Source organism: Anabrus simplex, chromosome 6, assembly GCF_040414725.1.
Source record: "Anabrus simplex isolate iqAnaSimp1 chromosome 6, ASM4041472v1, whole genome shotgun sequence".
In the NCBI taxonomy this organism is placed as follows: domain Eukaryota; kingdom Metazoa; phylum Arthropoda; class Insecta; order Orthoptera; family Tettigoniidae; genus Anabrus; species Anabrus simplex.
The window spans coordinates 245,270,344-245,297,354 of NC_090270.1; the positions used below are offsets into that span (position 1 = coordinate 245,270,344).

Here is a 27,011-nt window from a genome sequence, read left to right on the forward strand (position 1 = left end):
TTTCTCTTCTGCTTGCTATTGGCTTTACGTCGCACCGATACAGATATGTCTTATGGCAACGATGGGACAGGAAAGGGCTAGGACTGGGAAGGAAGCAGCCGTGACCTTAATTAAGATACAGCCCCAGCATTTGCCTGGTGTGAAAATGGGAAACCACGGAAAAACATTTTCAGGGCTGCCGTCGGTGGGGTTCGAACCTACTATCTCCCGATGGATACTGGCCGCACATAAGCGACCTTTGTTTTTCAATATATCGTATTTACAATTCTTCTGCTCTTGTGACTCCGCGGTGCACCTGTATCTTCCACATTTTAAATGTCCTTGTAGTAGAACTTCCTAGCTTTTTTATTTTAATGCCTTCATTTCTCACCCTGAAGGGGTGAGGAGGGCCACCCAGAGTCTTCCTGATCTAGTCAAAAATGTTAAGTAGACCTATTAACTATGCTCTGTGCGAAAGTGAAGATAACGCTAAAGTCGCTTAATGCCTGTCAATAAAAATGGCAATATCTGAGCGAACAAATGGTGTATGAAAAACCTCGATAATAAGCGTTCGGATGCATGGGAAGATCATCATCTTCCACACCCGTGGTCGCTCGGAGCGAAATGACACATTGTTTAACACGTTCAGCTCGTCGGTGAACAACCATTAAGTTCCAAAAATTCCGACCAGTGGGAAACGCTATCCATTTATAAAACCCGACGTGCGTCACCGGTGGCACAGAATGTGGTTCGAGATACTTGTTGCTTTATATTACAGTCGCCGTTTTGTGCAAATAATAGAGTAGGCTTTATTAGGATTGTTTCCAATGTGTACCACCGGTGGTACATGACAAATCAAAACTTGGTGCACAAAAAGCTTGTAAATAACTGTCACACAATAACCTCCTACAATTTCTAAAACATAGTTCTTTATTTATTTAAACAAGTTGTACGATCACATTTTTAACAATTGTTTTACATCACACCGACACCGACAGGTCTTATGGTGTCGATGGGGTGGGGAAGACCAAGGAGTGGGAAGGAAGTGGCCGTGCCGTGGCCTTAATTAAGGTACAGCCCCAGCATTTGCCTGGTGTGAAAATGAGAATCCATCCGCCTCTATGGTGTAGTGGTTAGTGTGATTAACTGCCATCCCCGTAGGCCCGGGTTTGATTCCCGACTCTGCCACGAAATTTGAAACGTGGTACGATGGCTGGAATGGGTGTCCACTCAGCCTCGGGAGGTCAGCTGAGTAGAGGTGGGTTCGATTTCCACATCAGCCATCCTGGAAGTGGTTTTCCGTGGTTTCCCACTTCGCCTCCAGGCAAATGATGGGATAGTACCTAACTTAAGGCCAAGGCCATTTCCTTCCCTCTTCCTTGTTTATCCCTTCCAATCTTCCCATCCCCCCGCAAGGCACCTGTTCAGCATAGCAGGTGAAGCCGCCTGGACGAGGTACTGGTCATCCTCCCCAGTTGTATTCCCCGACCCAGAGTCTGAAGCTCTAGGACACTGCCCTTGAGGCGGTAGAGGTGGGATCCCCCGCTGAGTCCGAGGGAAAAATCAACCCTGGAGGGTAAACAGATAAAGAAGAAGAAAATGGGAAACCACGGAAACCATCTTCAGGGGTGCCGAAAGTTGGGATCGAACTCACTTCCTCCCAGACGCAAGCTCACAGCTGCGGGCCCCTAACCGCACGCTCAACTCGCCCGGTTGTAGGATTACAAAATTCCGTGTAGTTATAATAAGGTTTATTTATTAAGTTCCAATACATATTGAGTTTCATAGTGTAAGAACACAGAGGTTTTGACTTTTGCTAGGCGTGATTCAACTATGGGTGGTTCCTTGTTATTATGGAAATGCAAGCATTCCAGCAGTGTCAAATCGGTGTCATCCTTTCCTTTATAACATCACTTCCATACATAGGATTGTTAGATCAGTACATTTTCCTTTGGGGAAGAGGACAAGATCATCAACTTCCACATTCGTGGTCGCACGGAGCGAAATGACTCTGTGTTTAAAGTACTCTCTCGTGGCAAACAGTTATATATATATATATATATATATTTGTTATGTCCGCCTCTGTGGTGTAGTGGTTAGCGTGATTAGCTGCCACCCCCGGAGGTCCGGGTTCGATTCCCGGCTCTGCCACGAAAATTTGAAAAGTGGTATGAGGGCTGGAACGGGGTCCACTCAGCCTCGGGAGGTCAACTGAGTAGAGGTGGGTTCGATTCCCACCTCAGCCATCCTCGAAGCGGTTTTCCGTGGTTTCCCACTTCTCCTCCAGGCGAATGACGGGATGGTACCTAACTTAAGGCCACGGCCGCTTCCTTCCCTCTTCCTTATCTATCCCTTCCAATCTTCCCATCCCTCCACAAGGCCCCTGTTCAAGCATAGCAGGTGAGGCCGCCTGGGCGAGGTACTGGTCATTCTCCCCAGTTGTATCCCCCGACCAAGAGTCTGAAGCTCCAGGACACTGCCCTTGAGGCGGTAGAGGTGGGACCCCTCGCTGAGTCCGAGGGAAAAGCCGAACCTGGAGGGTAAACAGATGATGATGATGATGATGATGATGATATTTGTTATGAGTTTTATGTCGCACCAACAGAGGCGGGTCCTATGGCAACGATTGGGAAGGGCAGAACTATGACGGGGAAGGAAGCTACCGCGGCCATAATGTAAAACATGGAAAGCCATCTTCGGGACTGCTGAGAGTGGGGTTCGAAACCAACGTCTACCAAATGCAAACTCACAGCTACATGGCGCCAAAGTCCGCCTTCGTAGCGTAACGGTTAGTGTTATTAGCTGCCGTCCTCGGAGGCCTGGGTACGATTCCCGGTACTGCCAGAAATTTAAGAATGGCAGGAGGGCTGGTATGTGGTTAAAATGGCACATGCAGCTCACCTCCAATGGGGGTGTACCTGAAAAAAGCTGCACCACCTCGGGATGAGGACACGAGTTTGCATTTTTTTTTACATGACGCAAAACACTTGCTAACTCTCTCGGTGGAAAACCGAGTTAATGTGAATGCCTAATACGTTTCAAATACTGGAAATGTAACACATCAAGCTATATTTACCATAGTTTCAACAAGTCCTTGTGGAACTAAGGAATTATTATCCTTCTTAGGCATGACGGCGATTCACAATTTTCTCATTCTAACAAGCTTTAATAAACAGCTCGAATCTTCGTCAAAACCTGAATATTTAACTGCCTCAAGAATGACGATACGTTTTAAGGGTAAAGAGATAAGATAAGAGAATACAGCCAATGTCCTTTCAATTGTATAGATAACAAGCCAACGCTTTCCTAGCTCAGAAGGAGGGAAGTCGTAAAATTCCAGTACATTCCCGGGGTGCGTTCTGCTCCTAGATAAAACCCTAGAAGTGGTAACACGGCTCTAGAAGGGTTTGAAGACGGGAGGTACTATGAGTCTCCCATCTCCACCGTAAAAAACCTGAGAATAGTAACGACACCAAAATGACTGAGCTACAGCAGTAGCCCGCGCGTCTAAAGGAGGGTTTAAACAAAAACCGACAGTATCAGTGCAATATGAACAAAGTTTTAAAAGCTCCCGTTTTGGTGACGATTACTATTTAAAGAGGAAGTACAACTTAGTCCGCCTCTGTGGTGTAGTGGTTAGTGTGATTAGCTGCCACCCCCGCAGGCCCGGGTTCGATTCCCGGCTCTGCCACGAAATTTGAAAAGTGGTACGAGGGCTGCAACGGGGTCCACTCAGCCTCGGGAGGTCAACTGAGTAGAGGTGGGTTCGATTCCCACCTCAGCCATCCTGGAAGTGGTTTTCCGTGGTTTCCCACTTCTCCTCCAGGCAAATGTCGGGATGGTACCTAACTTAAGCCCACGGCCGCTTCCTTCCCTCTTCCTTGTCTATCCCTTCCAATCTTCCCATCCCCCACCAAGACCCCTGTTCGGTATAGCAGGTGAGGCCGCCTGGGCGAGGTACTGATCATTCTCCCCAGTTGTATCCCCCGATCCGACGTCTGAAGCTCCAGGACACTGCCCTTGAGGCGGTAGAGGTGGGAACCCTCGCTAAGTCCGAGGGAAAAGCCAACCCTGGACAATAAACAGATTAAGAAAGAAAGAAAGTACAATTTAACATTAATCAGAAAGGAACAATAAAGAAGTCTGACACTTCAAAAATGAAGGTACCGGCAATAGAAAGGGAAGGACTACGAAACCAAATCAAACCAAAACCAGACCCCATGGCGCAACAGTCCCGAAGAGCCATGGCCTACCAAGCGACCGCTGCTCAACCCGAAGGCCTGCAGATTATGAGGAGTCATGTGGTCCTCCCGGCCGTTATTCTTGACTTTCTAAACTGAGGTCGCTAACTTACCGTCAGATAGCTCCTCAATTGCAATCACGTAGGCTCGAACCAACCCTCGAATCCCTCAGACCCCTACACCACGGGACCGGCTACCATCACCACTATCTATACGATAGTTTGTCGTGTGGTTAGGGTCACGTTGCTGTGACCTTCCATTTGAGAGATGGTAAGTTCGAATCTCACCGTCGTCAGCCCTGAGGACATTTCTTCCGTGGTTTACCATTTTCTCGATGTTCATACCTTACTTAAGGCCACAATCACTTCCTTCGAACTCCTAGCCCTCTCCCATCCCATCGCTGCCAAAAGACCTATCTATGTCGGTGCGATGTAAAGCGAATGGTTTATTTAAACAAAGAACAACCCTCTGAATGTGGCTGTGCCATTACAGTGAACAGCCATCTTGTTATTATTCATGGAGCTTATCAAAGAGCAGAGTTCCAGCGGCCGTTCGTATGAGAGTGGTAAGACACGGAGAGAGAGAAGGGAGGAGGATTTCCCCTTCGTGTTAAGATACTTACATATGATTGACCGGCAAGGTCAGCATGACGTCAGCTCAACAACATAGTGTATAAGAGGAAACTCCTCCACCTGCCATATGCCATACTCATCCTTGCAGGCTTACGAGAACAGACATGCAGTACAGTGCGCTACTCTTCACAGCCGGTAAGTACAGAATAATCAAATATTATTATTCCTTTCACAGTCTGTTCAAATGAATATATAACGGACTCTTTTCATCGCGAACTCCAAGAGGAATCAGAAAAAATCGAATTAATCAAGAATGACTGTTTTGACCAAAATACAGTACAGTAGGCTACTCTATAAATATGCCTACATAAAGTAACTTCACTATGCATTCTACAGTCCTTTAACAGCTGCCATGTTGTTCTGTGCTCATTTCTTTTTGCTAGTGGCTTTACGTCGCACCGACAAAGATAGGTCTTATGGGGACGATGGGGTAGGAAAGGCCTAGGAGTTGGAAGGAAGCGGCCATGGCCTTACTTTTCTTTTTGCTAGGGGCTTTACGTCGCACCGACACAGATAGGTCTTATGGCGACGATGGGGTAGGAAAGGCCTAGGAGTTGGAAGGAAGCGGTCGTGGCCTTACTTTTCTTTTTGCTAGGGGCTTTACGTCGCACCGACACAGATAGGTCTTATGGCGACGAAGGGGTAGGAAAGGCCTAGGAGTTGGAAGGAAGCGGCCATGGCCTTACTTTTCTTTTTGCTAGGGGCTTTACGTCGCACCGACACAGATAGGTCTTATGGCGACGATGGGGTAGGAAAGGCCTAGGAGTTGGAAGGAAGCGGTCGTGGCCTTATTCAAGGTACAGCCCTAGCATTTGCCTGGTGTGAAAATGGGAAACCGCGGAAAACCATCTTCAGGGCTGCCGACAGTGGAATTAGAACCCACTATCTCCCAGATGCAAGCTCACAGCCACGCTCCTCTACCCGCACGGCCAACTCGCCCGGTGTCCTGTGCTCTAGGTCAGGTGTGCCCAACATAAGGTTCGCGAAGCATTTTATGTGGCTCCCTGGCTGAGCTTTTATAATGTGCTTAAGTTTCAATTTATCCTTTTCGTATACAACGAAATAACACAGTTAGTAAGAACTTTGTTGTAAAGGAGAGAAAGGAGATAAACCATATGAAAAAATCTCTGAATTATTCCTAGTTTTCTTCTTGACGTGATGTTTCTTCCACTGGCCTGTAGGAAAGATCTAATATGCGTAATTATTCCAACCTTAAAATTGGGTAAGGATAAGACTTTATCAATTGGTTTCCTGGAATTGCAGTGCAGACTTCCCCGGAGAGCGAAAGACCTGCTGCATTTCACGGGGGATTACATAGGTACAGTTATCTTAGAACATCCACAAAAAAATGGCCAGTTTATACCCGGGAGGTGCTTTCAGAGGTTCTTTGCGGTTTACTACCTTACTGTGAACTAACGTTCTTATGAACTACTGATATTTAAAGTCACTTTAATAATTTATTTGTGAACGAAAATATCCGTTTCCAAACGTAAAAAAGCGGACAGTGTACCGTGCCGTGAGGCGCAGACCTCTCATTAATTGGTAAGATTAACCAAAGTTACTCAAGTTTTCTCAATTTGTTTTGTTTTGTGTGTCAGGTTATTGTTTGTACTGTCGAACAGCCATGTGAGAGGTTGGTTAATTGGTTGGTGATTAATGAAAGGGGCACCTGGGTGTTGGATGCATTTCTGTGTTAGGGAAGGCCGGGAGGGGGCTAGGGATGTTAGAGAATAATGTGGCCCACGGTTCGTTTAGGAATCTGTCATTCTGCCTGCCCGCAAATTAAGATGAGCACCCCTGCTCTAGATGAATGTTTTCACACGAAAGTATGCTGTATAAGCACCAGTAAAAAACAACAGAATTTACAGTAGATACAATTCAGCACATGTAACAATACATTCATTGACAGTTGGAGAGATAAAGGTTAAGTCTAGTAACAATAGTGACTACCTGACCATAATTAGGAAGCTACAGTAAAAATAGAGACTTCTTGGGAAATATTTGAAGACTTAAATTCGAAGAAGCGTTTCAAAATTAACTTGCGATAAAATCCTGACTTCGAAATATCCAAATTTAAGGTTCGAAAATTCGAATTAAATACGATTTCTGTGCATTGATTAGAATATGTATTTCTTTTTCCTATTGTCGCACCGACACAGATATGTCTTATGGCGACGATGGGACAGGAAAGGGCTAGGACTGGGAAGGAAGTGGCCGTGGCCTTAATTAAGGTACAGCCCCAGCATTTGCCTGGTGTGAAAATGGGAAACCACGGAAAACCATCTTCAGGGATGCCGACAGTGGGGTTCGAACCCACTATCTCCCGAATACTGGATACTAGCCGCACTTAAGCGACGGCAGCTATCGAGCTCGGTAATATGTATTTCAAGGGGAATACGCTCTTATTCGAATTATCCTATTTTCGAATGAACCGTTGTCGAATTAATCAGTCCACTGTATTTACATACGAGTTAGTTTGTGTCGTAGGTTTATCTACCATTAGCTTTGCAAGCCAGGGAGGTAACGGGTTCGATACAGGGCGTCACCATTTATTTTGATTACCGCGGGTGAAATGGCGAAATGCAGGGGAATAATTCCCAGATTCTTTTGTGAATTTTTGTCAGCATTGATGTAGGTAAGCAAACAAGTTGTTCTGGACGTCAGGCTATTGACGCTGAAGGGCTCCCGTCAGATTGTGAGAAATAATGCCGGACTGAGTGGCTCAGACGGTTAAGGCGCTGACTTTCTGAGCCTAAGTTGGCAAGTACGATCCCGGTGGTATTTGAAAGTGCTCAAATAGGCCTACGTCTGCCCCTTGTCGGTAGATATATTGGCACGTAAAAGGACACCTTTGGAAGAAAATTTCGTTACCTCGGCGTCTCCGAAAACCATAAAAGTAGTTAGTGGGATGTAAAAACAATAACATTATTATTATTATTATTATTATTATTATTATTATTATTATTATTATTATTATTATTATTATTATTATTATTGAGAAATAATTTGTGTACCTCGCATTAGAAGACTATCTAATCCTAAACCACTCTGTAAATATTTGCTGCGTGACCACAATGATGTAGTTTATATTTATAATTTGTCATATTTGCTGTGTCCGCCTCCGTGGTGTAGTGGTTAGCATGATTAGCTGCCACCCCCGGAGGTCCTGGTTCGATTCCCGGCTCTGCCACGAAATTTTAAAAGTGGTATGAGGGCTGGAACGGGGTCCACTCAGCCTCGGGAGGTCAACTGAGTAGAAGTGGGTTCGATTCCCACCTCAGCCATCCTGGAAGTGGTTTTCCGTGGTTTCCCACTTCTCCTCCAGGCAAATGCCGGGATGGTACCTAACTTAAGGCCATGGCCGCATCCTTCCCTCTTCCTTGCCTGTCCCATCCAATCTTCCCATCCCTCCACAAGGCCCCTGTTCATCATAGCAGGTGAGGCCGCCTGGGCGAGGTACTGGTCATGCTCCCCAGTTGTATCCCCGACCCAATGTCTGAATCTCCAGGACACTGCGGTAGAGGTGGGATCCCTCGCTGAGTCCGAGGGAAAAACCGACCCTGGAGGGTAAACAGATTAGGAACGAAAGCTTGGTGGACTCAGAATATGTTATTTATATTTCGGGAGTAACAGACTTGAATCTAGTAAGACTAATCCCTGGTAAAAACATTTGGGAACAACGGCAGGAGGGTACTCGGATTAAACAGATAAGGGCTCAGTTAGGGATGAACTCGATGGATAAAGTTGTAGTTATTAAACCTAATCACTTTCGATAGTGGGGTCGTGTTAGGTGAGCGGAGGAGAATAGGTTAAGGGGTTATCTGAAAATTTCCCTTACGGAATTAAGAGTTACGGAATGTGTAACAGAAGTGTAACCCTAACAACCATGCAGGGTATTACGGCTAGTGATCATTTGAAATTAGCAGTCGTTGATGGCAGTGGGGGTTCGTGCATGAAGGGCTTTTGGGCGCCACCACACCACCTATTCAAAAACAATTAACATAATTTCACTTTGTAACTGATTGCATAAAGAGTTGCACAAATGTAGTGAAGTCGAACTTATAGTGGTGTTCCATTCTGTTATACAATATTATCGCTATTATTTGGGCTGTAAACATTTCACTTAATTATTTTCAAAGAAATGGCAAAGGCTGTCAGACCGTGGCAGCCGTTTAGCAATTACGATGTTTTCTCTTTCGTCTTCAGCCAGGAGGGCTCTGGCAGGAGAGTCCTCAGTAGGTTTGTTTCTTTTTTTTTTCTATTTGCTTTACGTCGCACCGACACAGATATGTCTTACGGCGACGACGGGACAGGAAAGGCCTAGGAATTGGAAGGAAGCGGCCGTGGCCTTAATTAAGGTACAGCCCCGGCATTTGCCTGGTGTGAAAATGGGAAACCACGGAAAACCATCTTCAGGGCTGCCGACAGTGAGGTTCGAACCCACAATCTCCCGATTACTGGATACTGGCCGCACTTAAGCGACTGCAGCTATCGAGCTCGGTCAGTAGGTTTGTAGGAGTTTAGCAAGTGTGCGGGGTGCGGGAGGAGCCTGGAAAGTCGACGCGGGCTTGTCAAAGGAAGGAAGACTGCAGGCGGTTGTATGGTCTATTCGGCAGAGCCCGCAGCAACATCACCAACCACTTTACGATGTACATAGGCTTTTTCCCCCACCCCCCACGTCTTTACATTAATTGTTGTTAGAGGTTAATTCCAAAACATTTTACAAAACAATGAATTCTATTATATTGATTATTTAAACAATTCATTTCTATAAAGAAGCTAAAATAAAGATTCAAAATGAAACCATAAGGTGATGGCACTATTTGTAGTTTGGTCAAATTGTTAAATACGTCTTTATGTTCTGAGATTTGGGCAAGACGAGAGAAATTCGGGCGTGCACTCTGCATTTGTTTTCGTGAATGTCGTTATTGTCGCCTGTGATTGTGATCAGTGAAATAGTGCAGTGGTGGTGGTAGTGGTGGTGATCATTGTTTTAAGAGGAAGTGCAACTAGGCAACCATCCTCTATATAACACTAATCAGAGGGAAAATATGGAAGAGGTCCGACACTTCGATAAATGAAGATATTGGCCAAAGGAAGACAAGGGCGTGAAAATGAAGGACCTCGCAAACCTAATAGCGTCGGGGTCGGAAAAGAACAAGAATTGACCAAGAGAGGTCGGATAGGATAGATGAAAGTGAGGAGCCTACCACAAGTAAGTGGAAGCAATGCCAGGACTCAGCTGAGGACCCCGTGGTCGCCAACCCACGCTCCAAAGTTCAGAGCCCCTGAGGCCTGAAATAGTGCAGTGCCATAATAGTCGTGACTGCAGTAGCTGTTAGCTTATTAATGTGTGTATAAATGCCATTGTAGTATAATTAGTTATTTAGCGTTGTAGTGCAACTAGCAGATTCCTATTCAGCCAGTGTCATCGGGTTATTATTATTATTATTATTATTATTATTATTATTATTGTTATTATTATTATTATTATTATTATTATTATTATTATTATTATTATTATTATTATTATTATTATTATTATTATTATTACGCCTTTGCTGGCAGGACCTAGTGTTTACTGTGCACTATGTCTTCTGGTATGGGTTAGAGCAATTTTGTTACTTTCATTGATCTGTCTGTGTCTTATCCTTGGCTTTGACAATATGAAACTGACTGAGGTATGAGCGATGCTAGTAATGCCATTCCTTATGCAGCCAGTCCCTACTATGATTGGTGTGAAAACGTTGCACATAGGGTCGGTTGGTGCATGCATTTCAGTGGGCTTGGCAGACTTATATGTAATAGCAACTTCTGGCTCGATGAGAAAAGCAACGGGAAACTACCTCACTCCTCATTTCTCTAGTACGCCTCTTCAGTAATGCCTAGGCCATCTATGACAGATGATAGCATTGCTGTTGAGGATCCAACCTGCCTTAGGGCTGAAGACTGAACATACATTATTATTATTATTATTATTATTATTATTATTATTATTATTATTGTCGGTAAGTTCAACCCTGCCTCAGTTCTGCGATACTTGAAGGTGCTCAAATACGCCAGCCTCTTGACGGTAGACTTACTGGCACGTAAAAGGACTCTTGCGGGACAAAATTCCTTAACCTCGGCGTTTCCGAAAGCCAAAAATTTAGTTAGTGAGATGCAAAACCAAAAACATTATTATTGTCTGTATAAATTCGGCTCCTTGGTGGAATAATCTGCGTACTGGTCTTCCGTTCAGAGGACCCCAGGCTCGATTCTCGGCTGGGACGGGGAATTTAACTGACTATAGTTAATTGAGTGTTTTTGTTTATCTGTTTATCTCAATACACATTTTAATCTACACACACCGAGCAAAAAGTCGCGCGGTTTGGGGCACATACCTGTTACCTTGTATTAGGAGTGTAGTGGGCCGAACCCCACTGTCGGTAGCCCTGAAGATGGTTTTCCGTGGTTTCCCTTTTTCACAGCAGACAAATGACTGAGCTGTACGTTAATTAAGGCTTGTCGCCATAAGACTTATCTATATCGGAGCGACGTAAAGCAATTAAAAACAGTCTACACACATCACATCACGCTACAAAGCACCGCAGAAACACGCAGATTTTAATGCCGTGTACTGCGAGATCATTTCCAAAACCACAGTATCTCCTTATCCATTATCCTTATCCACTATCGGGCAGATGACCTCGATGTTAGGCCCATTTAAACAAGAAGCCTTATCCACTATCCATTCTCGCTAAATTCTCCGATCTTACACCACCAGTTGCATATTTGTGAGGTCTTTTAAAGGAATAAGTGTCCGACGCGTTGGCTGAACGGTCAGCGTACTGGCCTTCGGTTCAGACGGTCCTGGGTTCGATTCCCGGCCGGGAATTGGTTAATTCCAATGGCACGGGGGCTGGGTGTATGTGTTGTCTTCATCATTATTTCATCCTCATCAAGACGCGCAGGTCGCCTACGGGTGTCAAATAGAAAGACCTGCACCTGGTGAGCCGAACCCGTTCTGGGATATCCCGGCACTAAAACCCATATGACATTTCATTTGAAGGAAGAAGTGTACAGAGATCCAGTGCCTCGAGATATTGAACAGCTGAAGACCAAGATCAGACGTGTAATCCATTCCGTGTCTGGAGACCTGCGGCGTAATATTAGAGCCTGTACCTTCAAGGAGCCTCGCAGGCATCGCACAAATAAATAAAAATAATATATATCTAGCTTAATGTCACTCTGCACAGAAATAATCAGGACGGTTTTGTAGAATCATTTGATGTTTAAAAAAAGAAGTACGTTGAGGAATTGGCAGTTGATTGCACCTAGCAGCAGTTTATTGTACCGAGTGTAACACACAACAGCTGAATACAATTGCTGTCTCTCGCAACACCGCGACACGCTCTCCTTATAAAAGATCTGCACCAAATTATCGAAAAATAATTACTGCAATGAAAATCGATACCAAAATATGATATTCCAGTTAGAAAATGATACGTTTTTGATGTGTAGTGCACCGGAGATCGTATTATGCACTAATTTTGCTCAATATCCAATTTTTGACACTTTTTCACAACAAAGTATTGAACCCATAATTCTACGGTGAGAAAAATATTTTTTTTCTCCAATATTTATTTGGTATTAAGAAAGTACTTTTATGTTTGAAGGTAGCCATGTTGCGCTCCTAAGAGCCCCGATGTCGCGTGGGAAGGTTCTCACTCACGGCAAGCTCGTGAATTGCCGGGACACCTCGGTGGAACTCGAGTGCCCGACAATTCTTTAAATTCATGGAATTCTATACAACGAGGGATTTTGGCAATACGGTAAATAAGGAAATAAATAAGCAAAATTATTCGTACACCCTCCATGAAGACAGAGACACCAGGGAAAAACTTAAATGCAGTTAAGCCTAAGTACATGTTAGCGTGAGATCAGCGAACCAGCTACACGTGCCAAGGTCAGGGGAGGAAGAAAACGCGCGAAACGCACGGGCAGAAATAATTTATTTCCCCGGTTATGAGTGTAGAAAAATTATAAAATTAACGTCTAACATAAGTGCAAGTCTGTCCGGAGTTCTGGGACAAGTCTAATCAAAATCTGTCTATTGGACGCAAAATTGGCAGATTACACAATCAAGCCTCATAGAGGGGATAGCGTCCCTTCTGAGATTATAAAAGAAACCCCCCACCGTAGATTTTTCAGTGTCGATCTGGAACTTGAAGCCGCGGGAGCTTGTGCCCGTCGTCATTAGAATTTCGCGCCAGATTGACCGACAAATAATTAAATACATGTCCGTGGCTAAGGTCCATATACTTGGTTAAGAAGAGAAAGCGATTGGAAAGTTCTGAACGTTTGCCGACAAACCAGGAAAGTGTAGGCTGGTTGAAATATACACAGCAAGTTTTATTTATATAATCTCATGGACGCTTGGAAGTGAAGAGGTTTTTGGGGGAAGCTATTCAGAGTAATTCTGCTCCCTTATCTGCTGAACACCTGTTTTTATTGAAGCAACGGAGAGAAACCACGCTGGGAACGCATCAGACAGTTGTAGTCGACTGCAGAGCGAGGGAAGTTCGTGGTGCAAATTACGGAGAAAGTGCCTGATTTATATGGTAATTTTAATATCGTGTATGTGAAGGGTAGTGTTTGTATGAGTGAGATTTTGGAAATGAAAATGTTATCTGTGAAAATGAGCGGCTAAGCCCGAGGTCAGCTGGTGATGATGTAACCAGAATGCTGGGAATGTCACCATTGTGCAGGTCTGTCTATTTTATATTATGTTGTAGTTAGTTATTGTTCTGTCCCAACAAATTTTCCAGATGATTGTCGGGTTGATATTCGTAATTATCAGGCGAAAAGTGTTGTAATTTTTGGTCAGCGTGTGAAATTTTCAGTGTGTAAAGTTCATGTCAAGAACGGTAAAATGCGACGCCTAAAAATTTGTGTTGAATGTTCGATGAGATATCATCCAAAGTGTGGATTTTTGGAACGTTATAAGTGTAAATTAGTCGTGGCGAATATCTTAATCTCAGATGTCAGTTGAATTCAGAAATGTTGGTCGATAATAATAATAATAATAACAATAATAATAATAATAATGTCTACCGCGGGATAAGGAAATTTTTCTATGTTAAAGTGCAGTTAACCAGTATATTTTTACAAGGATCGCAGGCATATTTAGATGATTTCGGTGAAATTTGTTAGAGTCACAGTCATTAATGGGAAGGAAATTTTGAGACATCGTGTATATCAATGATACGAAAAGTCGCTGGGTGCTCTTGGACTCTCGAGGTTCGAAAGTCGTAATAATAGTAAAGTAAGAGATGTGTTTAATAATGGTTGTCGTTTTCACCAGGGGATCGAAGTATGAAAAAGGGTCTTGAAGGAAAAGGGATTGAGAGCGACGGATTTATATGTATGTGGAGGAGAGAGATGGATGAATTGATACCGCTGGAATAAAGCGAGGAGAAGGAGTTTGAGACAAGCTATATATTTTAAAGAGGAAGTATTTAGGAAACAGGCTGTGTTGAGGCAGGCTGTATTGTTTTCCGCAATCAATCCGAATTTGAGACGACTATGGTGTGGAGCATCGTAAATTTAGAAAGATCCCAAGTAAAAACGACTTTAGTAAATGTTAAAGTCTTGGTAGTAAACATCCAGTAATTCTTGTTACGTAAAGCCCGTATGGATAATAAGATAATGAGCGACCTCAAGGATCAAAGAGCACTTTGGACCCATGGTTGGGTTGTACTGAATTTGTTCACTGGAGAGGTCATTGATAAAATAGTTGGAATTGATTGATAGGCGATTTGAGAATTTCGAATGCGGTAGTGATGATTATTATTTTGAAGGCATCCACTAAATTGTAAACGTGTGTTGGGAATTTTCATTTGCTTCCCTAACACTTCAGTGCACAGGCTGAGATTGTGTTCGAGGTGGAGAATCGTTCGTCACGTATATTTATTTTGAGCTCATGTATTGTAATGGTAGAGACTTACTGTATTTTTTTTTTCGACTTGCATTCATTTGATAGTAAGAGACGTGGTTCCGATCGTGTGGTATTTGTCTGACCAGATTTTGTATTAAATGTCGGAGGTGTTTGAAATTGCTAGTTCGCCTGATATGTTAAGGGAGGCGTAGTACGACCCACTTTGACGCCCGACGATAGATTTAGGACGTCACATGTTATTCTTGGAGTCACTGATGATGAGACGTCCTAGTTCACGCCCGACGATAGAATTTGGAAGGTATCATGTACATAATGATTAGTGTTAGGGTGTACAGATTTCAAGTGAGCCCGACGATAGGTCTGGGATGGTAGCTGTACACACTCAAGTCTCAGTTTAGATGTTTCTTTTGTTTTTTTGTTGAAGCGGCCTGGATGAAGGTAGCAGTTACAGTACGATATGATTTTATGAAGAGAGTCAATGCGTAGCTCTCCATTGAGATAACGGGACAGCTGTTGACGCGTGAGGGTTGTCCAAGTGTTGGATATCGACCTGATGGAGATTTAATATTTTTACTGTGATTCTCCGTGCGTGTTAAGCTTTAATGAATTCGAGATGTTAATTTAATTTACGGACTTTATTGTTTTCTCGTTTTGACGTCCGTTCTCGTTTGATGGTGTGCATATTGACACTCAGTGTATTAGTGTGAGACTTGAGTTGCGAATGCGGTTTCGATTCGTCAGCCAGTAACAATATTTATTTTCAATCTTGTCGTACTTTCATTTTTATTCATAGTTAAAGTAAGTAAGTAATCACTTTACAAGTAGTGTGTTGGGACAGACAGTAAATAGAGAGATCTGTACTGGTAGCATTGTTTTTCAAGGGAAAGAATTCCTCAAAGTTGTAGTAAATTTTAGCGTGGACTGGTAATTTTATTAAGCATAACAAACCCATTTCTAACCTGAAAATCGGTTCGATAATAATATTTTTCAAGTGACTTTCCACTTTTTAATTATCTTCAGTGTTTGGCATTTCTTCTAAATGCATGATTAGTAATTGTTTCCTGCATTTCGCAGTTTTGTTCCTTTAGAACGACATAACGTAAGATCCTCTCGGATCCTGTTGTTGTTGGTTCCTTCCGAACAGCTGTTTGGGGTGATGCACATTTAGCATCGGGATTACCTTATCACTTAAGGGTGTCATGAATGACAAATACATGGTGGGATTTTATTTCAATTGTGAATGATGTTGTTAAATTGTAGTGAACACCATGCTCTCCCATAATATTTCGCAACCTATCCAAAGCAACTGATAGTCAGTTTGGTTCGATTAAGGGTCCATTCGGCGGGTATTCGACTGGTGGATAACCTTAATTGAGAGAAAATCAGGCGTTCTACTTGTTGAAAGTCAGATTTTCCACGGATCGTGTGGATTAACTCTCAGTTCTCGTTTGGAATAATAGGTGCCCGGTTTTCAGGTCTTCCCTTTTTCAGTTTTTCAGTTTCGCTGTCCACTAACATATTAGCTTCTCCGAAGCAACTCTTCGACATTGTAAGAAACAAAGTGACGGTATGTAATGTGACTGTGTTTGGAACATTCAAAAATCAATAATTTATATTTCTTTATTTTGCAAGAATGCATATTAAATTAATGATGTTATCGTGCTCTTTCAATTTAATAAAAGTTAGTAAGCACATTTTTGCTCCTCATTTCAAGTAGTTAGGCTCTCTTCTGAACCCCATCGTTTGGTTAAGATCGTGACCGAATTTATTCCCGCAACGACCCAGGATTTAAGAGTTCTAAATTGTTCTACTGTAGCAGCCGTGGCCGACCAACGATGGAATGGTAAGTTCAAGGGTTCAGTATGATGCCAGTAAGAAGTTGACCGGGCGAGTTCGCCATGCGGTTAGGAGCGCGAAGCTGTGAGTTTGCATCCGGGAGATAGTGAGCTCAAACCCCACTGCCGGCAGCCCTGAAGATGGTTTCCCGTGGTTTCCCATTTTCACACCAGACAAATGCTGGGGATGTATCGTAGTTAAGGCCACGGCCGCTTCCTTCCCAATCCTAGCCCTTCCCTGTCCCATCGTCGTCATAACACCTATCTGTGTCGGTGCGACGTAAAGCAAATAGTAAAAAAAGTGAGGATTTGGTGTTCTAGGAATCAGTCAGTTCAATTTCGAATTAGCTCTCCCTGCTCGAATTTAATAATAAATTAGGCTTATCGTTTGTGTGGTTTAATAGTTTTCAGTTTTTAATTTTTTTTTGTTGTAATCGAATGAATTATTGTAACGGAGATTTCGGTATCAGTTACAGAGTATAGTTCTGTAGTTACTGAAAAATGAAACCAATCAAAGTTAAGTTCCAACACCTTTGTGGTGCATGGTTAGCAGCTCAGCAGCTCAGCCGTTAAATGACGGAGGCAGTCAAGTAGAACCTATTAAACATCATTTTTAATAATCTCAATGTAACGCATAATCCTTTTTGTTTATAAAACTTGACAATATATTGCATTACTTTTACCTGCTGTAATTAAATTTATATTGGTTATTCGTAGGTTTTTACACCTTGCTGAGACCACTGCTCCGTGAAATGCAAATATCTTGCCCTTTTCGTTGGCACAGAACGTTTCCGGTTTCAGATCACCCATCCAATAGAGCAGGGCCTCTCAAACGCCCAAAATCTCACGCGTGCAAATCAAGGCGCAAGAGCTCCGTGCACTGTGCATCGGTCGGGCTCGGCTTGTCTCGGACCAACGCTTCGTCTCTGGGCTACTCGACCAAGCTCGGCTAAGCTCGGCTCTACTCGGCGCAACTCAGCTCGGATTTGGAGCTCTAAGGGGCAAGTGTGGAAGAGGGAGACAGGGGGAGCGAGCAAGACAGGCGTGAGGAAAGAGAGAGTAAGCGCTATTGCTCCAAATCGAGGAGTGGGGGTCTGCACTCTGGTCAACCAAGCGAAGTCGTCTTTTGCACCGTACACAGTGCATGCACCCTGAGAGGTCCTGCAATAGAGTGTGTAGTTGTACACATTACGATCCCGTAGTGAATTTGTAAATATGTCTATAGCAATAGCGACAGAAATTAATGTTTACAACACCAAACATCACCTGTTTTAAAATGTGAATAGCTCATTATAATTTAAATTGCCTATAACTGTAAAAATGTTGGAACCTTATATTTCTAATTAACCCGTGAAAGAATTCCGGGCATAGACGACATTATTCCACTTCATTTTAGAAATAATATTTTCATCATATAACCAAGATTAACTTACCCATTTCAGTTCACTTTAGATGTTTAGAATCCGGATCATTATTTCTTATATACCATCATTTAAAAAAATAAGGATTAATATCGATATGCCAAAATCCTTAAACAATTATATACCACGTACATCATAACAATATTGTCTACTCTTTCATGGGTTACGAAAAGTAGGAAGATAATTATTTGTTCTCTCCTAGAATATTATAATGTAATATTTCTATCTATGTAATCAGAAACCCATAAAACCCAATAATGAACAACGCGGTGGATTTTCCCTGTCTACTATTAATATTTCTATAATTATCAAGCAAGAAGAAAAGAAGAGAAAAGAGAAAAGAAGGAAAGAAGGAAGAAAAAGGGAGAAAAACAAAAAAATACACAAACAATTAATAAAACAAATAAAAATAAAACAAATTGTAAACGGAAAAAAGAACAAAAGGAAAAGAAAACTTTTTGAAACACAAAAGAACAGTTTTATGTTAAGTTACGGTATCCAGATAGTCATAAAAACCAACGTTCACAAATAACCCAGATCAATGTATTTCGTCCTTAATTATTCATCAAGGAAAAAATGTCAGCTACTAAATTAAGTTTTATAGAAGTGTTTGTTATATACTCTATAAGCCATGAAGAAACATTTCACGTGTAAGTTTGTAACTTCAAATTTGTTGGCTTAAATGTACCACCGAAAGAGTGATCTCTTACACTCCAAGAATAGCTGGCAGCCGATAATTTACGTTAGCGAAATACAGTACTTCAAGCCAGCAAAAGACTTTTAATTTGTTTGTAGACAAACGATTCAACAGCACACTTAGCCACCATGTATCTCTCTCCCTACTCCTCTTTATGTCTTCAAATCTTCCCCAACGTACACCCTTCACCCTACATACCACCTCCACGCCGCTCAATCTCCTGGACAAAGAGAAGACGTAACCTACTAGGTGGACCGCCCCACCCCTACAGGGAGGGGAATGAAAACTTGCTCAGACAGACAGGTTTCCGGTTTGTCTAAACTTTTACACCAGCTCTAGCACTGGTCTCTTTGTGGGAGGGCGTTTATGGAATTCCTCTTGAAAACGTTCTAGCATAATCTTCACATTTCGTCTCCCTAATCGACCATGACCGGAAATAATGTTCTACAACAAATCTTTCTTCCACCAAATCTAGAGCCATTGTTAACCACCACGGACTGCGATTACGTCGGTGGCAAGTCAAGGACAAACTGCGGTCCGACAAAACATCTGCTTACCCGTTTGTCCCACAGCACAGTGTTGCCAAGTTTCGGTATACGTTATTTTGGGCCATACTGTATCTTTACATTGACCTGTTTACAGACCAACTTTGGTGTACGGGAGTGACAGCTGGGTGGACTCAGGATATCCTATTCATAAGTTAGAGGTAAAAGACATGAAAGTAGTGAGGATGATCACTGGTGCAAACAGGTGGGAACAATGGCAGGTGGGTATTCGGAATGTGGAGATAAAGGCTAATTTAGAAATGAACTCGATGGATTAAGCGGTACGCACAAACCGGCTTCGGTAGTGGGGTCATGTGAGGCGAATGGAGGAGGACAGGTTACCCAGGAGAATACTGGTTTCTGTAATGGAGAGTAAGAGAAGTAAAGGAAGAAAAATACAGCGATTGTTAGACTCAGTTTGTAATGATTTAAAGATAAGAAGTATAGAATTAAATAATGCCACATGGCTAGTTATAAATAGAGATTTGTGGCGGCGTTTAGTAAATTCACAGAGGCTTGCAGACTAAACGCTGGAAGGTATAACAGTCTATAATGAATATGTGTGTACGTACTGTACGTTAAATGGCAGGGATGAATTCAGATGGGTTGAAATACAGTAAGCAGTTTGCCTTATTCCGACGACTTGGTCTTAATGACAGGCTTGTAACCTGTTATCTTAGAGCTTGATAAGATGTGTACTGTTGCGAGTATGCTATGAAAATTAGCGTTTTCAATACTATCGCCCTGTCCAACTCTGCTGCTCCGACAAGTGATTCATTCAAAGTTAAGTTTAAAATTGTGGCCTTTGTCCGCTGTGTTTTTCTTACCTTCTTACCTTCCTCCCTTCGTCTGATATGATCCTATCACCAAAGCCAATGATGATGAAAGACTTCTTGGTAAATAGTAATCATAGCAGGCTTGAGACCGAGCTCGATAGCTGCAGTCGCTTAAGTGCGGCCAGTATCCAGTATTCGGGAGATAATAGGTTCGAACCCCACTGTCGGCAGCCCTGAAAATGGTTTTCCGTGGTTTCCCATTTTCACACCAGGCAAATGCTAGGGCTGTACCTTAATTAAGGCCACGGCCGCTTCCTTCCCACTCTTAGCCCTTTCCTGTCCCATCGTCGCCATAAAACCTATCTGTGTCGGTGCGACGTAAAGCAAAGAGCAAAAAAAAAAAAAAAAAAGCAGTCTTGAGTTCAGAGGTTCATGGGTTCGATCGGAATCAAACAATTAAGGTTAAAGTCCCCGACCCAGCCGGGAATCTAACCCGGAACCCTCTTGGACCAAAGGCCAGGACATTTAGCGATGGAGCCGGGCAAATGTAAACAACCGTCCCGATGTGGTGTAGCTAGTTTCATGAACAATGGATGCGAACTGCTTGTACCATTTTAACTATATGCCAGCGTCCTGCTGCCATTCCTAAATTCCTGGCAGTGCCGGAGATCGAATCTGAGTCTCAGAGGATGAGAGTTAATAGCGCTATCCGTTACGCTACGGAGACGGACTTCTTAATAACAGTTTATCTTGAGATTCTCACCTTGAGGATCAGTCGTAGAAAATCGGTCTCAAGAGCTATTGCTTTTTAACGTCGCATCGACACTGAGAGGCCTTCTGGCGACGATAGGTTAGGAGAGGGCTATGAGTGGGAAGGAAGCGGCCGTGACCTTTGACTTCTAGATATTCTCAAGTACGTAGGCTATGTACTACTTGCTGTAAGTATTCTATTTAACAATGCCTGTTACAGTAACAGAAGAAGAAAGATCGCTTTCTACATTTAAACTGATCAAAAACTACCATGTAAGTTCTAGTATTATTATTATTATTATTATTATTATTATTATTATTATTATTATTATTATTATTATTATTATTATTATTATTATTATTATTATTATTATTATTATTGCTATTTGCTGTACGTCGCACCGACACAGATAGGTCTTATGACGACGATGGGATAGGAAAGGCCTAGGAATGGGAAGGAAGCGGCTGTGGCTTTAACTAAGGTACAGCCCCAGCATTTGTCTGGTGTGAAAATGGGAAACCACGGAAAACCATCTTCAGGGCTGCCGACAATGGGGTTAGAACCCCCTATCTCCCGATTACTGGATACTGGCCGCACTTTAGCGACTGCAGCTATCGAGTTCGGTCATATAAGTTCTATGACTCAAGAATGTCTAAGTGATTTGGCTCTGTTACCAATAGAAAATGAAATGGGAAGACGTTGGTAAAGTCGTTGATATCTTTGCCGATGTGAAACCTTTCTTTCTTTCTTTCTTTCTTTCTACCTATCTATCTTAATACTTTTACCTCCAGGGTTGGTTTTTCCCTCGAACTCGGCGAGGGATCCCACCTCTACTGCCTCAAGGGCAGTGACCGGGGGCGTGAGACTTTGGGCAGCGATAAAACTGGGGAGGAAGATCAGTACTTCGCCCAGGCGGCCTCACCTGCCATGCTGAGCAGGGGTCTTGTGGGCGGCAGGTTGGGTGAGAGGATCGGAAGGGATAGACAAAGGAGAGGGAAAGAAGTGGCCGTGGCCTTAAGTTAGGTACCATCCCGGTATTTGCCTGGAGGAGAAGTGGGAAATCACGGAAAACCAGTTCGAGAATGGCTGAGATGGGAATCGAACCCCATCTACTCAGTTGACTTCCCTAGGGTGAGCGTACACCGTTCCAGCCCTCGTACTACTTTTCAAATTTCGTGGAATAGTCGGAATCGTACCCGGGCCTCCGGGGGTGGCAGCTAAATCACACTAACCACTACACCACAGAGGCGGACTAAATAATATTATTATATTCATGCAAGATCAAGTTATTTTAATTTTAAAAAGCTTATTATTTAGTTTGTTAAGACCGCAAGTGCTAAATAATATCTCTTTTAATCCTATTGATCCTATTTTAACGATAAGTGAGTGCCTAACTTTCTCAGACAAATAAAGAGCTAAATCAAACCATTAACATCTCATTACTTGATATCATTGTTCTTCAAATTCGCAACACCACGTATTATGTATGTATAATTGTTTATGTACGGTTATGACTGCCTCTGTGGTGTAGTGGTTATTGTGATTAGCTGCCACCCCAAGGCGCTCAGGTTCAGGTTTTTCAATTCTTTGGACACACTAAGCGACATGGGAATGCGAGCACAGAGAAACTAATCATTCTTTGGTATGTTCCCGTCAAGAGAGATCGTGAACGAGTTCTTACTCGATGTTCGAACATTATCAAGAGTATAACTAGATTGAACATCTGTGGTGCGGCACGTCTGGCCGAGGATCGCAAGTTATATAGACCACTGAAAAAATACCTGCGAAACACATAAACCTCTTATTTTTCATATTTACAATTTTTTGGACCCGGGCATCGCACTTGTTGCTGGCAGTAAGAGCCATCTTTTTCAGCGCATGGTTACTTCTTCCTCAATATATCGTTGCACAAACCTCTTCACTTGCTCAATAATATCGCCATACACTCTCAAACAAAGTATTATGATAATACTCATATCACGATATTACCAACATTTACCACATTTATGATTCACTGTAAGTTTTCTTTCTTTCTTTCTTTATCCGTTCACCCTCTAGGGTTGGTTTATCCCTCGGAGTTAGCGAGGGATCCCACCTGTACCTTCTCAAGGACTGTGTCCTGGAACGTGAGACTTTGGGTCGGGGGATACACCTGGGGAGAAGGGCCAGTATCTCGCACAGGTGGCCTCACTTACTATGCTGAACAGAGACCTTGTGAGGTGATGGGAAGATTTGAGGGGATAGACAAGGAAGAGGGAAGAAAGTGGCCGTGGACTTATGTTAGGTACCATCCCGGCATTTCCCTGCAGAATTGGGAAACCACGGAAAACTTCTTCGAGGATGGGTGAGGTGGGAATCCCCACCCCTAGTCAGCTGACATCCCTAGGCTGACTGGACCCCGTTCCAGCCCTCGCACCACTTTACAAATTTCGTGGCAGAGCCGGGAATCAAACCCGGGCCTCCAGGGGTGGCAGCTAATCACACTGACCACTACGCCACATAGGTGGACTCTATAAGTTAACATTACCATAGATGACTCGACATTAAGAATGGTACTTTCGAATCACTTAGTAAGACCATAATTAGACAGTAATACAATAGTCACAACACGCTGAAAGTTTAGATTCATATATTGTATAGTTCTTATTAAAAATAGCATTGCCTGATTTTCACTTCCCAGTTGGAAATAATGCAAGTAAAAGTCTTCCTTCGTAGTTCACATGCACTCTAATTGAACTATCTACCTGACATAAATTTACGTTTTCAAATGATAACTCCGTACATTACCGTTCAAATACTACATATCGACCAAGCATGCTTTGGAACTGGCAAAGCAAAGTCACTTTGAGAAAGTGAAAAATTAAAATGCGTAACACAGTATCGATAGCAGTACCGAGATTATTCCACCCACACCACCGGCTCTATTCTTATTTCAAATAATTTTAATACCGTACATAATGGCGACCCAGTTTAAAGCGCAAATAAGTAAATATTGCAAACCACCCTTTTTAAAAACATTCGTAAAATTCATGTGATATCATAAGTACCACGTAATGAAATGTCTTTCTTTCCATGTAAACTGTTAAATAATAAATTCATTGCAGAGGAATTCTATCTGACTTAGACTGAACGGTCAGCTTTGAGGCCTTCGGTTCAGTGGGCCCCGGGTTCGATTGCAGGCCGGTTCGTGGATTTTAATCGCGTCTAATTAATTCTTCTGTCTCGGGGACTGGGTGTTTGTGTTCGATTTCCTCTTTATATTCAGTCAAAACACCACAATACCACGCAATAGTGATTAAATCCCTCCATATACTGTAGAGTTGGAGTCAGGAAGGGTATCCGGCCGTGAAACAGGGCCAAATCCACCTATGTGACACAGTTCGCACCCGCGACCCCACATATGTGGGAAAACCGGTAGAAGAAGATTGCAGAGAAAACGTAGCTTTCACTGCAGGTTCGTGATGATGATGATGATGATGATGATGATGATGGTGGTGGTGGTGGTGGTGGTGGTGGTGGTGGTGAAGGTGATGAATGAATGAATGTCACGAAAACTATTTGGGTTCTGAGCGAATTCGTTCTGTGGGTCGGGCCATGTAATAGCTTTCATTACAATGATGGTGGGTTTGAATCCTACTACCGGTAGTCTTGAATATGGTATCTCGTCTTGGCCATGGCCTTTTCCACTATCATCATAAAATCTGTCTGTGTAGGTGCAACGTAAAACAAATGTGAAATTAATAAAGCTACCGTATCTGATAATTTCCAATCTTGTAATATTACAGGGAGTTTCTTGTTTCGGTCTTTAAATAGTGTTTCTGCTTCTTTCAGTCCTCTTCGGAATTCAGCTGTCGACAATCAACAGCGATGATTCTGCAGAAAGGGAAGTCGCACTTAATGCGGCAGTGCAAGGCATTAATACTTTCAGCACGTCACTGTACAAGGTAGGAATGTTGAGGATATTTGAAGGTCTATATCGTATTTTGGAAATGATTACGAGATTTATGACCCGGAAACTTGTTTGTAGGTGCTGAGTGCGACACCTGGGAATCTAGTGGTGTCGCCTTTCAGTGTGGAGGCGGTCGTCGCTATGTTGTTGCAAGGTCTGAGGGGAGAAACAGCGACACAGGTGTCTGGTGCTTTGCATCTACCTGAGGACCGCTTACAGGTGGCTCAAGGATTCAAGGCACTGTTCCAGTCACTGCAGGTAATATAATATTGTGTTATCTATTGACTTTTTGACGGATGAGTGTCAAAGTATTTATACAGAGTGGTCGGAAACAACGTCAATCGCGTATATGAGCCTTAGAGGATTGGTCATGCTGATAAATAATTTGAAAGAAATAATTTGATATGGGACCCTACACCTTCGAACATAGAAAAATGGGGTGTATTAAACTCTTTTTCCCCAGCAATGGAAATGACTACTAAAAGGAAAATATCGCAAACTCATTACCCCTTAATAATATTCCTAAATATTTAAAAATCATATAAACCTATGCTATTATATATAATCTTACTATATATAAAAATGGATGTATGTTTGTATGACACATCCCCTAAACCATTGGAGCAATTTCAATCAAATTTTGAACATTTATTATTTGCTATCTGGAGACGAGCACTGTGGGGGTAAGCCACCTCTAGCCCCCTTAGGGGTGGGGGGTTAGGGGGTAAGGTAAAAAATAATCGAAAATAGTGTCGAATCCGTAGTTTTTGGGGTCGCTGAGGTGAATAGTAACACTCCCGATTTCTGCTCCCATTTGGGTGGGGGGAGAGGGGGGACTGATATATAAAATTAAATGAAAATAGTGTCGAATACATAGTTTTCGGGGCGGTCGAGGTGAATTGTACACTCCGGATTTTTGGTATCAGGAGACAAATCACGTGGGGGGAGGACACCCCAGGAACGCTTAGGGGCGGTGGGGGGGCGGTATGAGGGGGTGAGATAAATATCATCGAAAGTAGGCTCGCTGAAATGAATAGCAACACTCCGGAATTTTTCAGAGTTATCAGAGAAACGGTTCTGGAAAACCAAACTTACGGGAAACAAGCAACAAACATACCAATAAAGGGCTTCATTGCGTGATAGGGCTTCACGTTTCTGGTTATAACTCCGAACGTATTGGAGATATTAACTAAAATTTTGCACCGTTATAAAGATAAAAGTTCAATCTTAAAAGAACAATATTTATTGAAGAACATTATAGCCTTTGGCCCAAATACATGTTCCCGTTACAAGGAGATAAAATTAAAAATATGTACACGAAATCTACCAAGGGGGACGCAAAATAAAAATAAACTAAGTCTACAGTGTGGACGCTCACATGGGCGGGAAACCCATCCACATGTGAGCGCCACCCTTGTAACTACCTTACTGACCGGCCGTGCCGTCCCCCCCTGGTGAGGAAAAAAAGAGGCGCCGCCCTCCCTGAAACGACACGTCCGGCCCTCTACACAGTTGACAAAGCTGTATCCTCGCCAAAACGAAAAATAATTTGAAATTTTTTGGTCGGTCATAGATGCTGGTCCCCTCTTAAGACCGGCTAGAGAGCTATGCCGAGAAATCAGCATCAAACACGCCGCCGGTTTCAGCCAGTGTCACCGTAGCGCGGTGCTGTCAGTTCGGAGATCTGTGTTCAAACCCCTCCCCTGGCGAAGTTTTATTCTTTAACTAGTTTTCTCATCCCGGTCTTAATCCACGTACAGATAGATTTAGCAACACCGCCTCGCAATTTCCTTTTGAATTCTGCCGCGAAATGATCCTATTGGCTGACTTCAGTAGCTGATAAAATGACAACGGCGCAAGATAATTATTTATTTCAAATTATTCATCAGTATGACCAACCCTCCAACACTCATATACGCTGTTCACCTTGTATCCGACCACTGTGTATACAGTGTTGCAGTTGAAGCCAAAAGCGAAGTCATCTTCGGACCTGTGCAGAAGGCCCTTGGAGAAGTAGGAGGGAAGTGTTTTGCATTTCAGGGATCTCCGACTTCAAGAGAGGAATCAGAAGTCCGTCCGGGTGTAGACTCCCACTAATAGTACTAAGATGTTTTAATTCCTCCTTTGAACGGGGGAGGCAGTCCTCTTAGACGGTGACGCCATCTCTCAGGCTGGGAGATGTGTTACGACAAAGTAGATGCTTGGAGAAGGTGAGGGGGATGGTGGCACTAGCCTCTACTAAGAA

At 42.9% G+C, this 27,011-nt stretch overlaps 1 protein-coding gene across 14 annotated transcripts in view; it reads left to right on the top strand.

Annotated features, from left to right (window-relative positions):
* Window positions 1-4,829: 4,829 nt before the first annotated feature.
* The window catches only part of LOC136876392 (ipis-1), a 105,817-nt gene continuing 83,635 nt past the window's right edge, over window positions 4,830-27,011 (top strand). For all 14 annotated transcript variants that reach the window (XM_067150314.2, XM_067150310.2, XM_067150318.2 and 11 more), the window contains exons 1-3: window positions 4,830-4,987; window positions 24,649-24,761; window positions 24,845-25,024. In XM_067150314.2, coding sequence (XP_067006415.2) covers window positions 4,957-4,987; window positions 24,649-24,761; window positions 24,845-25,024 — 324 coding nt within the window. In that variant the 5' untranslated portion in view covers window positions 4,830-4,956. The remainder of the gene's footprint in view (window positions 4,988-24,648; window positions 24,762-24,844; window positions 25,025-27,011) is intronic.